The 22594-nt window shown below is 40.1% G+C and overlaps 1 protein-coding gene across 2 annotated transcripts in view; it reads right to left on the bottom strand.

Moving 5' to 3' along the window:
• ATP8B4 (ATPase phospholipid transporting 8B4 (putative)) overlaps window positions 1-22594 on the bottom strand; it is a 189543-nt gene that overhangs the window by 91973 nt on the left and 74976 nt on the right. For both annotated transcript variants that reach the window (XM_075207957.1, XM_075207958.1), the window contains exon 8: window positions 113-185. In XM_075207957.1, coding sequence (XP_075064058.1) covers window positions 113-185 — 73 coding nt within the window. The remainder of the gene's footprint in view (window positions 1-112; window positions 186-22594) is intronic.

The following is a 22594-nucleotide window of genomic DNA, read 5'->3' as shown; positions in this document are numbered from 1 at the left end:
CATTAATGTGTGAACAGTTTTAGGGTGTCATTCATCTTACTATATCCACCCTGCATTCATAAAATCATGAAAATGTGTGCACAGTAATATAAAAAACAATAATATTACATACAACCACAAACTGATTGTTCTCCAGTCTGATGATATCGCCTGCTCTTACATTCATCCACTTCTCATTCTGCAGTCTGTAAAAGACAAAGACAGAAATAAAGGGCATAATTGGTTTTGTCTCACAGAATTCCTTCTGTCATTTTCAATAATCCTGAAGCCTCAGTAATTTTGTAACAAAGGAACATGAACAGTCAAGATGTAAAACCATGACATTCCAAGACGGCTTGTTAATATGATACCATGGAAATGAAACCGGTGAGCAAAGTGCAAACGAGGATGAATTTCTTTCCCATACAGCCATAAGAACAATTTATTTAGGAGTATTTCCAAATAATTTTTGCACAAGAAAAAAAAATAAAAATCAACATTTGGAGGAAAAGAAAAGTCCAACCTTTTTTGGTCCTTATTAAAAACAGCAGAGAACTAGAGAAAGATTCCCAGCCACATATATTAACCAGTTTTCACCCATATTGGCTTGCAGCTATTTTACATCTTTTTAACAAGCATTAACACAGTGTTGGGTCATATTTTCCCACTGAGCCTTCAATCTGCATACCCCAGCCTCTTCTTGATTTATTGTCAGATTTGTTTGTTATAGCTTGTAACACTTGTTTAAAATGTCTGCCGATATGTTATTAGATAGGTGTCTGTTCCGTTAATTCAATGTATGGTTGTAACTTATTATTGAAATTAATTAATGTACAGCCCTTTTGAAGGTTAGAGGACCGCTCATGCATCCCCTGAAGTGTATCAGGTTGCTCATCACTGCATTAAAGGCTGTTCTGTAAATGTATTACTGGTTGTATGTTAAGTACGGATTTGAAATCTTGCACCATCCAAATTTAAAAAAAAAAAAAAGGGGGGAAACAGTTATTAGTTATTAACCACTAATAATCACATGTGAAATAAAGTAATCAAAACTACAGAGCAGATGTGGTTGAACATTCATTGACCACTAAATTTATTAAAGTACTGACACTTGAAACAGATGAGCAAATTGTTAATATACTACATATAAAAGAAATAGTTTTATATAGTAATTTTTTAAAATCTTATGGCGGCAGGGGTTTAACCTTTTGATATATTTTTTCTATTTGCTAAAGATACAAAAGGATAAGTATTTGAGAGAAAGACAACTGATAAAATACAGCTGTTGCAAACAGAGAGAGGTCCTTCATATAGTACTTTGGCAACAAATATATTTAAAACCTAAAAATAAGAAAAAAAAATAAATCACATTCTTTTGGTAAAAATGTTATACCTGTACTTCGTATCAGATCCAGCACGTTCTGAGTTTAATCTGTTCTATAAATGAATGTGAGGTTTTGTGGAATTAAATATACCTAATGCTGAAATATTAATTATTTCAGTTACAGTGTATATGTCATAGCTCTCAATTTAAAAACACATATGTATGGCCCAAATATAGGGACTCTCATTGTTTAGAGTAGGACCATCCTATTAGCAAAAGCGCATTGGCGTGGCAGGATGGCTTAAACATACATTTGCAAATGTGTGCAACAAAGACTTTTGCATTTTTATCTACAGTAGAAATGGCAGATCTGTTGCTGGCTATAGCAGTGTGCTGGGGGAAAAAATGTTGTGTGTATGTTCCTTGCAGGATAACCCCACCCTTTCAGCACCTGTTATGGCCTATAAATTGATTTGAGCAGCTTCCACTTTTGTATTTGTCTGAGAGGCATGTTGGTGTCAGTAGCTGAGGGGGAGTGCTGACATTGGATTGCCATTTGGAGGCCTCTGGGGTACCTCTTTGGTAAGTTAGCTCTCAATTTAAAAACACATATGTATGGCCCAAATATAGGGACTCTCATTGTTTAGAGTAGGACCATCCTATTAGCAAAAGCGCCTTGGCGTGGCAGGATGGCTTAAACATACATTTGCAAATGTGTGCAACAAAGACTTTTGCATTTTTATCTACAGTAGAAATGGCAGATCTGTTGCTGGCTATAGCAGTGTGCTGGGGGAAAAAATGTTGTGTGTATGTTCCTTGCAGGATAACCCCACCCTTTCAGCACCTGTTATGGCCTATAAATTGATTTGAGCAGCTTCCACTTTTGTATATTTCATAGTTGTCAACAAAACAAAGGTATTTTCTGTGAGACATAGTCTACCTACCTATTCAATCACTATGAATCAGTGGCATCCAACGAGGCACAATGCACAATGTAAAATGCTAAATAAATGCACAGTTCTAGCAACTATGATTTGGGGGCACTATTGCGGCATATGATTTCGGGACACTATTGTGGCATAATATGATTTGAGGGCTCTATGGTGGCTTAATATCAATTGGGGGCACATACTCAGGTATGAGGGCAGGGGGAGAATGTTAATATAATGTGGGAGGTGGGCTATTAATTTAATGCTGGAGTTTAGGTGGGGGCTAATTATTTAATTGATGCCATTTTATTTGTGGGGTGATGTGGGTCAATTCTATTTAATATTGGGGCCTAGCAATTTAAGAAAGGGTGACCTTTAATTTAATGCTGGGGTGGTTTGGTGGCTATTAATTTAAAGTGGGCTGCTTGGGAAAAAATAACATCTATTTATTAAATGAATATGAATTATTTAATGGCAGTGATGGTTGCGGAAAATAGGTATATTTCTTAAACGTAAATGCTATTTAATTTATTGCTGAGGTTGTTTGGAGGCAGGGAAATAGGTTTATTTATTAAATGTGTATACTAGTATTTTAATGTTGAGGCTGGAGGGAGGTCTAATTATAAAACATTGGTTGTACTGATTGAACAACTGGGCTGCTTGGAGTTTTTTAAATTACATGTACCCATTTTTTTCCCCAAACAAGGCCTCCAACATTCCAGGATCCAGACAAGCAGCAACTAAAGACACCAGCAGTCACAGGTGGTGAAAGTGAGAAGAACAGGTAAGAGAGAGCAGGACTGTCTGCCAACTGTCCCGAATTTTGGCGGCCGTCTCATTTAGGGAGATTTGGTCCGACTACAAGGACAATTGGGAGGTATGTCCCACTCCACCCTGTACTGCTTGTGAAGGACGAGCTGCATGCAACCAACAGTATTGCACACAGTATTGGCTGTGTATTTGTCTAACATTTGTCTAAAATGATAACCATGTTACATAATAGGGGCCCCCTGTCTTAAATACCCCAGGACCCCCGATCGTTAATCCACCTCTGATTAGGGGAAGGGAACTGATAGTTGCTCCCAGTCCCTGGATAGGACACAGCCTGCAGAGTAAGCTGAGGAGCTCTAAGTATCACAAGATTTGGTAATCTTGTAAGACTAAGAGCTTCCCTGCTCACTCTACAGGAAGTTGCCACCCTGATGGATGTCAGCAGCACCAGAAGCATAGATAAGTACAGTGGGCTGGGGGTGTCAATGTGTCTGGGGGGATGGAGTGATGTGGCTGTGGCTGGGAGGTAGTGATAAATGTAAAGTTTTGTTATAATGTATGTATCAATGCCCCATGTTGGCCACACCCACAACACAATGTGATCACGCCCTTTTCAGCGCCGAAGCTGCGTGGCGGCACACAGTGTATTCGCTGCTGAAACTAAGGTGGGTCTGTGTACTTTAAATTCTAGGGCTGATTTTTAGTCCCAGTCCGGCCCGGACTGTGTATGACCAATGTTAGGGTTTTTTAGAACTTATTTGCTACTCCTAGCCTTAATCTATAGTAATTGAATGTACAGTTTAATGACAAATTAATATTTGTAAAGTCTGTATTCACCATTTCCATGCACGTACTGTACTTTGATTGAAATGAGTTTGAAAACATTGCTTGTTTGAACTGTAAATGTACATAAAATGGCTAAAGTATTGACCTGCATTTGTAAGGGGTTTACATTGACTTCAAAACAAATATTAAAGAGTACTGAATGGCAGTAATTAAGACATGTTACTTTCCAAAAACTGTGAGGCAGTGCAAAGCATTACAATTAGCACTAAGAATTAGTAGGTAAATAAAATGAAAATTAGATGGTAAAAATAGAGTATATTCCACCACAGTGGTTGAAGTGGAAATTTAAAAGTCGCGGTATGAAAAATTAAAAAGTCATTGGAATTTTAGTTTTACAATGTAGGCAGTAAGAGAAGTGGCAATATGGCATACCACTGTATATACACCCTACTTTGACTACTGTTCCACCTTTTAGAGCCAAAAAAATCCCCCAAAAAACCCTCACTGTTGAACAGATCCAAATAGTACACTGTCCTAAAGATGTAGGAATGGCTTCAGCTGTCTGTAATGTAATGTAGAGGAGAAGCAATGCTTTACTTTATAACAGAGCTGCAGTGGAATGCCAGGTCATCACTAAGCAATGTATTTTATCTTCATGGCTCATAATCTCAATTTGGCAGTTTAGTCCTTGTGGAATACCTGTGGTCCTATATGTACATAAGTACAGAAATGAGTTTAGAAGCCACTAGAAGTTATTGGCTGCTATCAAATTGAACCTAGTCTCTCTCTGTCTGTCTGTGTGTGTATGTGAGGGAATTTAGATTGTAAGCTCCTATGGGGCAGGGACTGATGCAAGGGAGTTCTCTGTGGAATTAGTATCGCTATATAGATAGATATAATCAGCGTATCATCATCATCAGCTATCTCATGGGGATTCCAACAAGTTATTTTTGGGATCTTTATTCACATTGGTGTCTTATGTTAATAAAAGAACTGTATATGATTTTTAGGTAGAACCTCTTTCAGCAGAAGTATTTATGTTCTTTGCTTAGTCCAAAACAATATCCTTTTGCATAGAAAAAACAGCAAGTCTACCCATACAACTTGTATCAAACACACACATTTATATATATATATATATATATATATATATATATATATATATATATATATATATATATACACATATACACACATCCATATATATTTACACTGCACATGTTTAACATGCTAGAAGCAATTCTAAATGTTTATCCAACAAGGAAATATACCCTGCACAATCAACATGTTGCTTTACTAGATCATTTGGCCTGGGAATGGAAGGCAGGGCCTTTTATATCAATCCAAGTACATGTTGTCCTGGAAAACTTTCAACAGCAGTATTTTATTGTGAGTACTCAATCCTGAGTTGCTGCACACCATCTTCATGTTAGGGTATTGGCAGTTTTATCGCCTTTCACTACTATAAAATGAGACCGATATCTCTAGTTCACATCATATCATTAACTCTTTCCCTGGATTTGTCATTTATACTTCCTACACAGAAAGAGATGTGGCAAGTGCAATTGCAGTGAAGACAATGGTAAGCATCCCTGTCTTCCCATCACATATATGGCTGGAGTTTCTAAGATTCCTGATGACAATAGGAAACAGAACAAATAAATTACTGCTTTAAACAAACAGTGGTTTGGTTTAGAAAAGCAAGCACTGTTTTGTAATGCAAAGTTATGTTAAAAGTACATGACCTACCAGTGATAGTTGATTATATACACCATTTTGCCTTCATAATATAACAAAAATGTTTAATAGGCCATACATTATACACATTATATATATATATATATATATATATATATATATATATATATATATAATATATATATATATATATATATATATATATATACATACACATACATACAAGTTAACCCGTGCATGATACTCATGCATTCTAGTCAAATCAAGCTACTTAAGGTGTTAAAAAGGTTCTTGTCATGCATTTGGGCCATAGCCCAGGCCTCAACCACCAACCACTCCCCACTGTCACCCCCGGCAACCACCAACCACTCCCAACTGTCACTTCTCCTTCAAGAAATATATATATATTTTTTTAAAATCTTTATAAACAAACACTTTTAACAATTAACAAATTAAATTAACAAATTAAAAACATCTTAGTATACCAAATTTCAGCCCTTTCTGAATTTTTTTTTCCACACACACTAAGAATTTAGTAGGTCAGTGTATAACTCCGGCCAGCAGGAAAATTTGCACTATATTATATTAGTGAACCCCAATCACCCCAAAACATTTTGAGGATATTGCAAACCTTTCCAATTCTGGTTTGGCATGTACAAATTTACACAAATATCCTAAAATGCCTTTAACCTACTGGATAGTCTCTGCGTAGTCAATGGTTCAGCTTGCCACCACAGAAAAAAAAAAATTAGCACTGAAACTCTTTACACCTACTTGTATGGTTCTATTTTAGAAACATTTAACAAGTAGATGGACTATTTAGCCACCATTGAAGTGATTTATAGGTTAGTTAGAACATCACCATTTTCATCTCTGCGGGTACTGGTAGCCAGTATAAATTGCAAACCCCCCCCCCATCAAAATCTCAACTCGTAAGGGCTGAATTTTTGCGTAAGGTTTTAGATTTGCCTTTGGTAGACTACTTAATTATCAGATTGCAAACATAGTTTAAGTGGACTACAATATAGAGACCAACAAATTATTATTAAATGAAAAATGAACAGAGCCAACAGAACTTTTTCTAAAATGCTCAGTTGACCAAAACTACCCCCCCCCCCCCCACCACAAAAGAAAAACTCCAAACAGCAGTCAGTCTATAAGGTATTTGAAAAAGTAGAGATAGTACTATGTAAAAAACCTGCATGGTCTTTTTTTTTTATTACATGAAACAACTTTCCTATCTACAATGGTAGGTTATTCACACTCTATAGTACAGGGTATTTAACCTTACTTAATAACTGGACAAATCACCTACTCTCACTGTTCAGGAGGTAGGTGTTCCATGGGCATGGATGGTACATGCCCACAACTGCAAAGAAAGAACCGCCCCCCCCCCCCAAAAAAAAACCCCAAAAAACAATTATCCTTTAACGTATGAAGACTCTGGCAATTTGTTAACCAAGTAAGTTTGAAAAACTTACTGTAAGTGTGGCAGTTAGCTCTATTTTGGTTTCTATATTTACATTACTATCTAGATTTACATGATTATAGTAGCGGAAGGAGACATGGTATGGGATGAAATAGGTGGCGAGGCAGTTGACCATCAGATGGCACTAGAGCCAGGAACAGCCAAGGAAAAGGTCAAAGATTCACAAACATACATCAATCTAAAAAAAAGTATTGGTATGACACTTTCTGAATTATTGTAATATCAGGAGGAAAACTATTTTTACTTGCTTATAGATATATAATTTTGTTACAGACTAGTTTATTTTGTACTGAATTTCAACCAATTATAGTGACAATTGGTAATCTTAAAATATAGATGATATGGTCTAAGTCGGAAGGTGTTAAGAAATACCTGATCCCCGTTCCGCTGCGCTGTCAGCGTGGTCTGACAGCGGTATCTGATCCGTGCAGCGCTTCTCCTGATGGCGCCGCCGCACTTCCGGGTTCTTCCTGCTGCCGATCATGTGACTCCTGGGCGGGGAATTCAAACTCCTATATCTTCTCTGCTCTGACACGCTGCCTGTGTCAGAGCAATGTGTTTCCTGTTCCTGGCTACAGTTCCTGTGTTTCTGACTCCTGTGAACCTGCTCCCTGTGTATCCATCTATTCCTCCTACTCCTGTGTACCTACCTGGCTGTGACCTGACTATTCTTTGGCTTATCCCTGGCACCACGAACTGGACTATCTCCTGTGTACCGACCCGGCTGTGTTACCAACTATTCTCTGGATCTTCCTCTGGCACCGTATACCTGATACCTCCTGTGTACCGACCCGGTCGTGTCTCTGGACCCATATCCTGCCACGCACCCATTGGCTCCGTGCATCTACCGGTTACTGTTCCAGACCTACAACACCTGGAATTAACGGTTAGTGCCTGTACTTGCACCGCTTTGTCTTATTGCTTGTCTACCTGCCATCACTTAGAACCTTCTCCCTTACGTCAGTAGGCTAATCTGGGGGCCGCGACCTGCGGTTCTTCGGCAGCAAAGTCCACACTACCTTGCGGTGGTTCTTGGTGAAGACCGGAAGGCCGTTCGACTCCGCGCCCTAGGTAAGCATGTGCCAATACTGACTAAGGCATCAAAATCGTAACAGAAGGCAGGTGTTTTCTCCAAAAATGTAACTTTGCAAGATTTGTCTACTATTTAAAATGGTGAACGTGTCAGATTTCTTTTTGATTCTACAACCCAAACAAGCAATAAAATATAGTATATTATTAGAGCACTGTATCAGTTTTTTATGAAACTTTGTAAAAACAATTAGGCCAGTCTTCAGACTGCTATCCTAACTCTACCTACCTCACTCCTTGATAAAGAATCCAACAAACAAACATATCATGTACTCCAGGCTGATAGGAGTTCAGCAGCTAAATTGTTGAAGCAATCTCTACTACCTCCTACCCATATTAGTTAAATATATCAGGTTCATACCCGATATGGAAAAAATTACATATCACATACATGACAAAGGAGATCAGTTTAGCCAGACATGGGAACCACGGCTTACTTATAACTTGGCAGTACGTCTTAATTATAATATTTTTCAGCTTTTAAGTTACACTTCCCTTTTGCAATTTAACATTTTTATTTATTTATGTGTTCTATTAACCATCAAGCATCAGAATTTTGGGATGTAGACCATGTTGCTCCTTACACCAGAATGTTTACACAAGTTCTTTATCTAGAATACCTGCATGATAGCAGTTTGGCAATGCTTACATTCATCACCCCATAAAGAAATAAATGGGACAGCAGAATCCTTAGAAATGAATTCTTCTTCTGAATACATATACACCTTTATGTAATAGAATAGAAGAGAAGCCTGCGTGTGGTCTTTGGCATAAAAGACAATACAACAGTGTGCTTCAGTTCTACACTAGGCAGCTCTCCATCTGTTTATGAATTAATGGCTTTCAGTAGACAAAATAAGGATATTTTGATGCAGTTTGGGAATAAACCTTTTCGATACCTTTTAAGGAGAGTAATTTATACAGTCAAGCTGTTCAGCACATACAAGACAACATGCTTCTATTAAATGTACACTTTGCCAGGCATCACCACTAAAGAAAACTGCGTGCTTAAAAGCACCCGCAGAAAAGTAGCAATTCTGAACATTTTCCTTTGTAACAATTTAATTAAACGTCACTTAATTTTAAATATATTGTGAGCTTTGTCTCAAAAAGTGTGCATGCCTCTGCTTACATTAGTGTTGGACCCAGGTGCTGGAGGACTTTAATAGGTTTCTAAAAATATGCAGCTTAATTACAATTGTCCACAGTTGCCAATATTTTCCTAATCTGTAATGATGTCCAGCATTGGCTGCTATAAAAGACTTATTATTTTACACTTTCTTACATAACTGGCTAATCTTGTGTAGCCAATAGGAAGAGCCCAGTACTGAACTCCTAATTTGCCTGCAGAGGTCACCTCCAGTTTGAGGCAGTTGTTTTTTTTACCTTTTTTAAATTTATTGTTTTTGTCGTATGCTTAATTTATGGCTGGCTGCTGGTACCACACCAAAAAAGAAAAAAAAAAAAAATGAGTAAACTGGCAATCACCTTTAAATGGTAGAGAAACGTCTTAATGTTCCTGTATAGACCCCCTGATTCTAGAGCAGTGTGGAATATGATAGAACTATATACATAGTTTGTAATCATAACCACTGAAAAAAATCTCTGCACACAAAGGCTCATTGTTAGTCAGATTTCTATTAATTAATATTAAAGGAGGCTGCCATAGTGAGAAAAACAAATCACATCAGGTGTGGCCTCTGATGAAACAATACTTACAGTGGCCAACTCATCACAAAAAATTGATACAACTGTTGCAAAATTTTTAACAGCCAATAGCTTTTGCTCTCTTAAGCATCATCATATCATTATTTTGCCCTGAAAAAAAAAAGCTCAACAAAGTAATGTTTCAGTATAAACACATTTAAACTAAGCAATCAAGCCTAGAAATACCCACAAGACATGTACAGCTCTCGGGAAGGAAATACAGGACTAATTATAACCCTGGCAACACTACATGGGAGGCGTCTGGTTATGATTGTTTGGAAGGGAAGAAAGAGCCACGCACATCACTCCACAGAATTGTGGAAAAGATGGTGGGAAATGACTGCAGTGTGTCTGAGGACAGCTATACTGAAAAGTGCACAAACCATTTTTAATCAGAAATTGATTTGAGAAAACACATAAAAAAGAGAGAGCGAACACCATAAGTGCCTTCAGCGCAGTCCAAGCTATAATCATTTCATGCACAGAAACCCTGGTGTGAGCACTTCTACAAGTGACCTCTGCATCAGGATCATGTGAGTTGTCGAGCCAAGGATTTAATCTGAGTTTGTTTTATCCAAGTCCAGGTTAGTACCTCAGCTCATATGGCAGTTATAAAAACCATAGACTTCACCCAAATGTTCACAAATAACACTCAATGAAATTCAAATGGATTTTGTGGAGGGCTGCACCTTAGAAGTGTATTTGGGACAATAATTTAGGCCAGTAGCATCACAATTAAATGAAGATATTGTTTCCATTACTCTTTTCATACATTCCTGGAGAATTACTGCTTGGAACCTTTGTACAACTTTTGATAATGTCAAGTATTGCTCGGGGGTTTATTTTCTTGATCAGCGATAGTGTTTTTGGATGTTGTCCGGAGACATTCTTCACATGCATCACCCCATCCTGGAAATGTTAATGACACAAATAGTTCCTCATTCAGAGATCTCCTGTGAGCAATGCCAGGAGGATTTACAGGGTTACTTATTAATATATATATATTATATTCACATTTTTAACACTTCCTAATATGTAGGTGGCTGCCAATTCCAGATATGCCAGATGGTGACTCCGGAAAAAATCTCAGAAGAGAAGAAATGGGATAGGGCACCAAAATAGTGTAGTATTTAAAAATGTAATCCAAAAATAAGGTGATATTAATTGAGTGTACCAGATTTAAATGTCATTCGGGCATGTCAGTGCATCATTCTAAAGCTCCCAGACCTATTATCAGGCTCCGTGACAGACGGAGGAATAAAGCAGAAGACAACCAGAGATCGTGTAATAGCCTTTGAGGAAACCAGATATACATGTACACACTGCTACAAATATGCGTACCAGATATGAATAAAGAATACGCTTAACGGTATACAATCCAGGCATAGTTGTTTCTCTTATACTTGCCGGAGTGCTGGGAGATGCAGTTTTCGACTTCTGCTCCAGAGGTTCTTCTCATGGATTGTTTGCTGGGACCAAGCTGAGCACAGGAGGCACAGCAATATTAGTTTATAAAACTTAATATAATTAAAGAAGTCTTATGCCATAAGTTGTATATCACAGAGACTGATAATATGTCTGGAACATCATTTGGGCATGTCACTGACATGCCCAAATGATGTTTAAATCTAATTCGCTTAATTAAAATCACCATTTTGGATCACATTCTTAAATACTACACTATTTTCGCGCACTAAAATAAATACACACACACATATAGGGAGAAAGGATGTGGTGCCTTTCTGGTGTAGTAAATCAAGTAATACAACTTCTTGTCACAAGAAAATTAAATGAAGGTTCCCTACTGAGACCCTTCAATGTTCAAGAGAACCAGATATTAATCAGGTAAACCAGAGATATTGTGTTGTCATATAGAAAAAACACCACTTCCACCTTTTATGTGTGTAAGCGTACCTGGCATATAAAAATTATACTCTTATCTGTGGAAACCAATCATATGGAGCACCCAATGAAGTCTGGGAATGTGGTAGGTAGTCCTCAAAAACCAGGTACAGACAAAGGATAATCGAGAAAAATACTATATAGTGTAGTAATTACCAACCAAAAATAAGTGTTGTAATATTAGCTCTATATATATTGTGCGTACCAGAACAAGAATAATCAGCTCATCTTAAACAGCAGCTTCTTGACCATCTCAGTAGCTCCGCTGTTATTGTAGTGATATCACTCCATGCGATGGTATATAGAGAAGATAAAGAGGTACCCAATAGTGTAATATATTTACACTAAATATTTATTTCACAAAATTACATATGTTATGCACTCACATTTATAAAACACAAATATAGCTTATCTGTAGTCCATGTATATGAGGTCCTTAGTAGTCCTTCTCAGATGTGGCCAAATGGATTCTCACCACGGCTTCAGCACAGAAAGTCAGTTTTGGGAAATTCCAGAGGAGAATCTCCTCAGAGAAGCATAACCCGACTTCTTTTAGCCTTTTGCCCATGCCAGTACAATTTCCAATGACCACACAAGCGGTTTGTGTCGCATACATACTATATATATATATATATATATATATATATATATATATATATATATATATATATATATATATATATATATATTATATATATATATATATACACATATATATATACACACATATTATGTTATTTCATATCTATGTCTCTATCTATCACCACATGGGGACGGCATTCCCTGGTCTTCCAAAGAAGCTATACACAGTTGCTCTTATTTAAACATGATTGAAACGTTGGAACAAGAACAACTTTGTGTATGGATTCTTTGGAAGACCAAGGAGTGCCGTCCCCATGTGGAGGGAACCCAGGCAGTGAGATATTTTAAGGAGGAGTGCCACCCATCTGGCTGTATATCTATATATACACACACACCTATCTCCATCCCCCATGTCGGCCATTGTGACAGATCCAATTTCTGCATTTTAGGTTTAGTGACATTAAACAAAAAACATTAAAAAAGTCTTCTACAGCCAGTTCTGAAACCATTAGCTGAAAGTGAATGTGCAGTATGACAATTTCTGTAGTATATAAATGAAAGAATACATTTTAAGAGCAACATTTATTTAGCTAGGAAGACGGTGAGTGACTTTCTACGTAATGCTGTTAACCCAGCTTTTCAAATCAAAGGATTTCTTTGGTTTACAAAATGTCACAATAAACAATTTAAGAATTAAATTCTGCATTGAAACAGACAAGGCATAGAGCCCCGAGACAGATTATAATTATCACAAGCTTACAATGTGTGCATTAAACAGACACTAAAATAAAAAAACAGACTTTGCAATTTAATGCAGGGGGGGATTAAATAATGCACACAAAGTGATATAACCCTCCTAAATGTCTATTTAAGGTGAGGGTCTCCACAATATGGGACAAACATACATTTTACAGTGGGTTAAAGCTCAGTGTAATCATTTTATATAAAGTATATAAAGTTTATTCTTATTCCAAGCTTGCTCTATTCCAGTGAAGGTTTGTCAAATTCCTAGACAGTAGTAGTGGCAACGTTATATACCTTTCTCAGTGCATAAGTTATGCTAAATAATTGAGTACTATGTTGCCATATGTGAATAATATAAATAAAGAATTTTGCTGTTCTCTATATTCTATACTTATATGTAAGGCTTACCTCTAGTATACATTTTTATTTTCTTATGCCTCAGGCAATTACAATACCACCTAAATTATTCAATTACCATATGGCTTCATAGACAACTTAATTTTCAGTAAAACAAAAGTACCCACATATGTAATATTCTGAGAAAACCAAAAATTCAGCAGATTGTTCCATTAATTCTAGTTTTTCTCCACCTAGGAACATTTTTTCCATCCTCACGCCCGAATTAAAATTTGCTACCAGTCATATTTACATTATTACCAAAATCCAGCACTAAACGCCACCACTTCCACTAAAAACTTGTCGGTCATGTTAGTACTATACTGTGACAGCACATTAGAGTACCACTGTAATTTGCTGTCACTATATAGCACATTATGATCTTACAGCTGACAAGGGAAACCAGGCTTGAGAATTCCATAAAATCTTCACATTGACAGCTACAATATACAGATCCGACTGCAAACAGCACCCATTGCATAGATTACATTGGGGGTTCTTTTTTTGTATTATTTGTACACCAAAGCAGCGTCCTGGTTCACTACCAGCTAAGTAAACAAGCATGGAAATACTCTGGATGCACTTACGGTATGTCTAAACAAATATGGCCAAAACCTATGAGCCAAAGGTTAGAAGCTCACCATATATACAGCCATATCAGGTGCAAGGCATACTGAGCTATAACTCGTGTTAAGTATACAACGCTATGGGCAAATTTAATATATGAAATGCCAAGACAGGAAAACTAATATATGTGGTTAATAAACTAAAACACAGGTATTACCCCTTCTACTCACCAGAAGCTATTCGTTCAGCAACCAGCAAGTCAGAGTGAGGTTAAAAACGTGTTTAAAAACATTTGTTCCATCAGTCTATGGGGAGGTAATTAGGTTAAACTCTGACCTTCTCATGAAACTCACTTAACATATGCAGATCCCAGCCATGCATTCCCTCTTATTATTCATGTCCTTTCCTACTTAGAGTAGGCCAGCGGTTCCCAAAGTGTGCGCCGCGGCGCTGTCACTGGGGTGCCGTGGGCCAGCCCAAAAAAAAAAAAAGAAAACAGAAACTTACCAATTCGCGCGGCGCCGGGACCCAGCAGTCTCCTCTCTCCCGCAGCTGTCACTGACGTCATTCAGTGACAGCTGCAGGAGAGGGGAGACTGCTGGGTCCCGGCGCCGCGCGAATTGGTAAGTTTCTGTTTTCTTTCTTTTTTTTTTGCCTGGCGCGGGGCAGAGGGAGGGGGACAGAGGGCAGAAGAGGAGGACAGATGGCAAAGGAGGGGGACAGATGGCAGACCGAGGGCAGAGGAGGAGGAGGACAGAGGGCATAGGAGGAGGGGGACAGAGGGCAGACCAGGAGGACAGATGGCAGAGGAGGAGGGGGACAGATGGCAGAGGAGGAGGAGGACAGAGGGCAGAGGAGGAGGGGGACAGGGGGCAGACCAGGAGGACAGATGGCAGAGGAGGAAGGGGACAGAGAGCAGACCGAGGGCAGAGGAGGAGGAGGACAGATGGCAAAGGAGGAGGACAGAGGGCAGAGGAGGAGGACAGATGGAGGAGGGCGACAGAGGGCAGAGGAGGAGGAGGACAGAGGGCAGACCAGGAGGACAGAGGGCAGAGGAGGAAGGGGACAGAGGGGGGAGGAGGGCAGAGGGGGACAGAGCAGAGAAGGAGGACAGATGGCAGACCAGGAGGACAGAGAGCAGAGGAGGGGGATAGAGGGCAGACCAGGAGGACAGAGGAGGGGGGCATGTGGCAGAGGAGGAGGACAGATGGCAGAGGAGGAGGAGGACAGATGGCGGAGGGGGACAGAGGGCAGAGGGGGACAGAGGGCAGAGGAGGAGGACAGAGGGCAGAGGAGGAGGGGGACAGAGAGCAGGGGAGGGGGACAGAGAGCAGAGGAGGAGGACAGATGGCAGACCAGGACAGATGGCAGACCAGGAGGACAGAGAGCAGAGGAGGGGGACAGAGGGCAGACCAGGAGGACAGAGGAGGGGGACAGAGGGCAGAGGAGGGGGACATGTGGCAGAGGAGGAGGGGGAGAGAGGACAGAGGAGGGGGACAGCGTGAGAGATGGCAGAGGAGGGGGACAGCGTGAGAGATGGCAGAGGAGGGGGACAGCGTGAGAGATGGCAGAGGAGGGGCCAGCGTGACAGAGGGGGCAACGTGAGAGAGGGCAGTGTGTCTGGTTGCAGAGGGGGCAGTGTGCCTGGATGCAGAGGGGGCAGTGTGCCTGGATGCAGAGAGGCATTTTTGCATGCAACTAAATAAGTATTTCTGTCGTGACCTAAATACTTATTACAACTTTTTGACCCAACTACCTCTCAAACAGTAATTATTTTGGAGGGGTGCCTTGAAAAAATTTGGAGACTCTAAGGGTGCCGCGAACTGCAAAAGTTTGGGAACCACTGGAGTAGGCTATTTAAGGCATTGTAAAAACAAAGCAGTCCACTAGGTGTAAATTAAAGAACATTTTAGGCGAATGCAAAATGTAAATGCTACCTATGCATGTATATAGGAATATTAACTTAAAAAAACATGCATTCAAATTTCACATTTTGGGAAATCAGAGTGCCACTCTGTCCTAAGGGGCAAACTGCACACGGGTTGTTAAGTAGAGATAACAACTGTACAGAAAAACCACAGTAGACATATCTTTTGGAAGGATATTTGATGTTTTATCATATTAAATATGTAAACGTGCGGGAGGTTATGACTAGTTTATTGAAGGGCGGAGTTAGGTCTCTGAGATATGTCCAAGAAAAGTTATGGAAGATTAACATTTTTTGACTAGTTTTGGACAATTTCCTCCACCACACTAGCATATACACTGCCCCTCTGAATGTCCACACAGTGAAACCTACCCAAATACTCTGTGTGAGAGAGTAGATTGTAAGCTCTTGGGACTCAATCTAATTGAAGAACTGTCCATTTGATTCTGCCTTCTCACAGGCATACATACTATAATACGCAATACCGGGTCACAAATGTGCAGACGTGTACTGGGCTGGCTGGTGAGCGGTAAGAGTCCTCTTACTTAGCATCCCTGTGGTACTGTCTGGCAACAGTATCACTCATATGCCCAAGCAAACATATTGGCAAGCTGTTCCAATAATAGATTGAGATTTCGATATGGAAAATCTATGTTATCAACGTTTAGTTCAGTAGCAATAAAATATTATAGAGCACATCACACCATGCAAATTTGCAAGTAAATCTGCAAATCAAGGTACAATCCCATTTTATAGGAGCAGTTCCAATAACTGGCTAGTGGGCGTGCACCTTCAACTGCAGTTGTACGACAAATAGGTACACTTTTGCAAAGAAACATTATGGGTCTGCATTTATGTAGTTTGGAAATGGGCCATAGCATTTGAAGAAGGGGGGGAAAAAAAACAACAAAAATTTTTTTAAATCTAAAATTGTGGAGAATTGACTTGCATTGAGTATGGTAGCCACACACAGGGGAAAGAATTCAAAGGGAAAAAATATATCAGACCTTGAGAAAGATTCACAGAATCAAAACGCGTTGGTGGTGAGAACAGGGGATCCGATACCAGGTGGGAACTGCTCCTGAAAGACTTACAGGACTGTGAGGCAATGTGGCAGGCACCTGCTGATATCATCTCGCAGTGATTGCGCTCCTTACATGCCTGTTATGTGCTTAATGGGGTAAGAGTCCCCCTTCATAAGGATTGGAGAGAAATTTTAAAACTGAATATTGGAATGTTTTTATATTTTTGTATATTTTTTACATATTGGGAAAAAATAAAGAATATTTGTTTACTTTTTAAGCAAATCGCACTATTGTTGCTTCATTTGTTTATAAACACAAGCTGTGGAGTGATAATTGAAATGAAAGAGAGAAAGGTTTGGTTCATCTGTAAAAAGTGAAAACTCCTATACAGTCAGACCTCTCTAAGAGAGGAAAGAAAAGAAGATTGATATTACACTTGTGGATGAGAACATTTATGAGTTTGAAATTTAATTGGAATATATCTGCAGAGAAGTTTAAATCAGAAGAAAGATTGCAGTTGTTTGGGTTTAAGAGTTAGCTCAGTTTGCACTATGATTTTTTTTTTGTTTCTTTATATGCAACACTGGAGGACAAAGAGGAATTGATACACCTTTATTAAGAAGAAAGTACACATTATTTTAAAGGACAATATTGGTTTGCTTGTTCAAATTGCAACACTGGAGGAAAAAAGAAAGTGACATTTCTATTAAGAAGAAGGCACACATCACTTAAAAAAGGACATTGTGTGCTGCACCACCCTGATCAAGTCCAATCTTGTCTGATCTTGGAAGCTAAGCAGGATTGGGCTGGGTTAGCACTTGGATGGGATACAACCTGGGGATAACAAATGCTGTAGACTAAAGTATAATTAAATTCTATTGTTGTTGTATAATGTACCAATAGCGCACTGTACACTTTATTTGTTTTTTGGATATATCAGACCTTGTTGTGGCTTTCAGTAAGAAACCATTACAATTACCTGAGATCAGATACTTAGCTTTAATTAATTTTGTAATTAACTTAGCTGAAAGATCATTACAGTAGCCCTGGTGTTACTTATTTTTTGCCATTTGCCTTTAATCCAAATTCATGAGTCTAAATGAGTAAACAGCTTCTTATTTTATTGTATAGCCCAGTAATCTTTATGCAGAGTAAAAAAAGCTGGAGGCTGATTTTTATACTAAGACATACGCATTTGCGGATCCAATTGGACCCTACCACTGCATTCCCCAGGTGGGCCCTTCATGCCCCAGTCAGACATTTAGCCAGAGGAAAAAAAACCAAAAAAAAAAACCACAGTAACAGTGCCAGTGAATGTCAGCACACTTGAGAGGGTGTCGCCGATGTTTGGTTCATCATCCACAGGAAAGAAAAATCTATGAGCAACTCTACACCAGTCTCCAAGTTAGCAGGCGGATGCCACCGATATAGACTGAACTAAAACAGGTAAGTGGTACAATATATGCAAAATACACATAGAGCTGACGTCTATAGGGTGTTCCACCCGGGTGTTTTTACTTACCACGAGACAGTCCTATTATAATAGAATAAACCATTGTTTCTCCTGTTATAAACAGACACAATGTGACCACTACAGCCAGCTGTGTGTGTTGTACCACTGACTGACCAGTGTTTGCAATAATAATGAAAATGTTGGAGGTTATTGCCAAGTATTACAACTATCCTCACCCGACTGCTTCTTAATGTCACCCAGCTGGCAAAATTTTCTAGGGAGAACACTGCCTTTAGTTACAAACATTACCACTAAATCCTGGACAGGTGAACATTTACCTGAAAAGACGTCTTCAAAGACATGTAAACTACAGTGACTAAAGAAAAAACATTAACATAATTCTCAAAGAACCCTAATTGGCAATAGTAAGGGTTATTCACAGAAAACTCAGAATAAATAGATTTGAGTGAAAATAGAGGCACATTCTGGACTACAAACAGCATAAGGTCTACATAGGAGTAGATTTGATTGTTTAGTGGTAAGAAAAATTATGAAGAAACCTAGTGTAAGATTAGCACAATTAACTCTTTTTAAAGTTATTTAATTAATCACATAAGAAGTAATATATACAAAATTAAGCAATTTTGGTCAACTTTGCTGAGCAAAATCAACGCTTTTGAATAGCTGCAGAAAGCCCATGTCAGGCGCCGTCTCCGCACTGACACTTGGTGCAGGAGACGGACGCCTGCACCTTCTCAGCAACCCCGTCCTGTTGCCTAGCAACGGGACGCTATCTCTGCTCACCTGTCTGCAGCCAGCATGTCTTACCGCCAAAATCTCCCTAACCCTATCAGGAGGGACCTTAGGGTATATAAAGCAGCCTCTGACACATGTCTAGTGCCAGAGTATTTGGTCTTCAGCCTTGCTCCAGCATTTGTTCCTGTGTTGCTGTTATTTGGATTCTGTCCCCGGCTTGTTCCCGACTTCTCCTTTGGTTCCTGATTCTGGCTTAGAGTGATATTTGGTATTGACCCGGCTTCCTGACCATTGTCCTGCTTCTGATTTGGCTAAATCCGTTCCTCTGGTTTTGACCTGGCTTGCTGACTACTCTTCCTTCCTGCCTCCTGGTGGGCTGTCACCGCTGCCTCAATTGTTACCTCGCCAGCTGACTGATACTGAGGCCCGCGACCTGCACGTCCCTTGCAGCAAAGTCCATACCTCCTTGCAGGGGTTCCTGGTGAAAACCAGGGGCGTTAGACTCCGCGCTTCAGTACTCAGTAGCGCCAACTGTTGGCAGGTATCATCAATTTCACCTAGTGTTTCTGACAGTATACTCTGGCCATGTCAAATGCCGAAGGCACCGGTGATTTCTCTGCTATTGACCTCCTGCAGCACCTGACTCGCCGAGTTGATCAACAAGAGGTTAACCAGACTCAGCTCCTGCAGTGCCTTCAGGGACTGGCTACACGCATGGATACCTTCCAGAGAACCCCGACTCCTCCCGGAGTATCTGTTGCTCCCACACCCCCCGTTGTCGGCTCTTCTGCTTCAGCTGCACCTAATCCTACTAGATGGATTTGCATCCCACCTCCCGACAAATTTGGTGGTGATCTGAGAAAGTGCAGAGGGTTTCTCAACCAATGTGCTATCCAGTTCGAGCTATCACCAGGAAATTTTTCTTCAGAACGAGCCAAGGTGGCATATATTATTTCGTTACTCACAGATTAAGCGCTTGCATGGGCCTCTCCTCTCTGGGAGCATGATGACCCCCTGTTACAAAATTAATCTTCCTTCATACAAACCTTCAGAAAAGTGTTCGATGAGCCTGGTTGAGTTGCCTCTGCAGCCTCCAGCATTTTGAAGCTACGACAGAGAAGCCTTCCCGTGGGTCAGTACGCGGTTCAGTTCAGAACACTCGCCTCAGAACTGAACTGGAATAATGAGGCCCTTATAACTACCTTCTGGCAGGGGCTGACAGATCGGATCAAGGACGAGTTGGTCTTCAGGAATTTACCAGCTACCCTAGATGATCTGATCTCCTTATGCATCAAGGTCGATATCTGGTATCTGGAGCGTAATCAGGAACGAGAACAATCTCGCCGGGCTAGTCCATGCTTGGCCCCCACATTTCAGAACCCACAAATTCTACCTGAGGAGCCCATGCAGATCGGGTGTTCTCGCCTAATTGTGGAGGAGCGGGAACAAAGTTTTAAAAACCATCTATGCCTCTACTGCGCTGACCCCTCTCACATTCTATCACAGTGTCCCAAGAGACACTAGCCAGATCCTAGTCGGTGCCGGGATGGCCGGTCTAGGACTGAGTACATCTTCCCCTTAGTCCCCAGACTTCGAGTTGGGGACAAAGTGTGGTTATCCACAAGGAATTTAAGACTTCGAGTTCCCACCATGAAGCTCGCGCCCCGTTATATACCTTTTCAAATAACTCAAGTTATAAATCCTGTGACATTCAAACTCCTTCCTCCATCACTCAAGATTCACAATGTGTTAAATATAGCTCTACTAAAACCCCTCGTTCTCAACAGATTTGTCAAAAGAACCCCACCCCCGGTCCCAGTAAAGACTGATCATGGGGAGGAATATGAGATCAATCAGATTCTGGATCTCCAGGGGTCGTCACCAATATCTTGTTGACTGGAGGGGTTATGGCCCCAAGGAGAGATCTTGGATGGATGTACAAGAGATACATGCCCCTTGCTTATTGGCCAATTTCAAGAAGGAGAGAGAGGAGACCTTGCAAGCCCTGAAAAAGAAGAAAGGGGAGCGTACTGTCAGGCGCCATCTTTGCACTGACACTTGGTGCAGGAGACGGACGCCTGCACCTTTTCAGCAACCACGTCCTGTTGCCTAGCAGCGGGATGCTATCTCTGCTCACCTGTCTGCAGCCAGCATGTGTTACCGCCAAAATCTCCCTAACCCTATCAGGAGGCACCTTAGGGTATATAAAGCAGCCTCTGACACATGTCTAGTGCCAGAGTATTGGTTCACTCCTGCTCCAGCGTTTCCTGAACTTCTGATCCAGTGTGTTATTCGGTTCTGACTCGGTTTCCTGTGACTTCTCTCCTGTGTTTCGTTTTTGGTACCTCGCTGCCTGGCTGGTTTGACTATTTGGCTTGACCTGACCTCTCTGGATCCTCCCTCTGTACTGCACCGCTCGGTTGGCTCTGACCTGGATTGCCTGACTATGCCTGTCTACTACTGTCGCTACACATGTGACTGTCTTGGAGAACCGCGACCTGCGTACCCTCTGCAGCTAAGCCTAAACCACCTTGCGGGGGTCCCTGGTGAATCCCGGGGGTACGTTAGACTCTGCGCCTCCCTGTTTAGTTGCGCCAATACCGGTTAGCGGTCATCTCTGTAATTCCGTGACAGCCCATTGGAATGAATGGATAAAGCTCAGCCAATCACAAGCAATGATTACTTTCAGGCCACTTGTGATTGGTGAGCAGGTACTGACCTACAGCCCCATTGATAACAAAGGCTTTAATGGCAAAGCAAGTAAATAATATTGTGGAACTGTTCCAAGTGATGATGATGAAGTCCCAACAATGTACAAGCAGTCAATATCAGTGCCTCAATTTTTAGTTCCGCAATAGTATTATATATATATATATATATATATATATATATATATATATATATATTTTTTTTTTTAACTGTCTGAAACCAGGGAAATAGTTTGAGAGTCCATGGTGATTAGCAGATACCTTGTTATATACTTCACAATGCAGAAAGTGATTATTTATGCTATTGTTAGATGTATGGCTAATTTCTGAGGTTTTTGTTTGTTTTTTATTGTAAAATCACTCAAGTCTTTCCCCATCCTGCTCCTATTATTCCCCTCATCTTATTGTTTAGCAATGCATCTCACAGTGACTGTAGGAAAAGGCACTTGGTGATTATGCTCACGTATATGACACTATTATAAAACAGTAGTAATTATTTACTTTATTTTTTTTTCCTTTTTTTTAATGTAACTTTCTAGATAATGGAGGTCCAGATATATTTTTGTGTAAGCTTTCAGTTAGTGAAAACTAACGATAAATATATTTTGTGACAGCTATTTACTTTAATCACAGAGCCTTGGGCACATCTTCCTTGTTTCATTTTAATGCAAGATTTAATCACTTTTTGTGAACTCTCTAATTAAGACTGTAAAAATTTGCTATTCCAGTTCATATAAGTAGCTGTGTGGTCCAGTTAGTCAT

Source organism: Mixophyes fleayi, chromosome 4 (assembly GCF_038048845.1).
Source record: "Mixophyes fleayi isolate aMixFle1 chromosome 4, aMixFle1.hap1, whole genome shotgun sequence".
NCBI classification, from domain to species: domain Eukaryota; kingdom Metazoa; phylum Chordata; class Amphibia; order Anura; family Limnodynastidae; genus Mixophyes; species Mixophyes fleayi.
The sequence above is the reverse complement of the archived record's forward strand: the minus strand, read 5'-3'. Positions and strand labels throughout refer to the sequence as shown.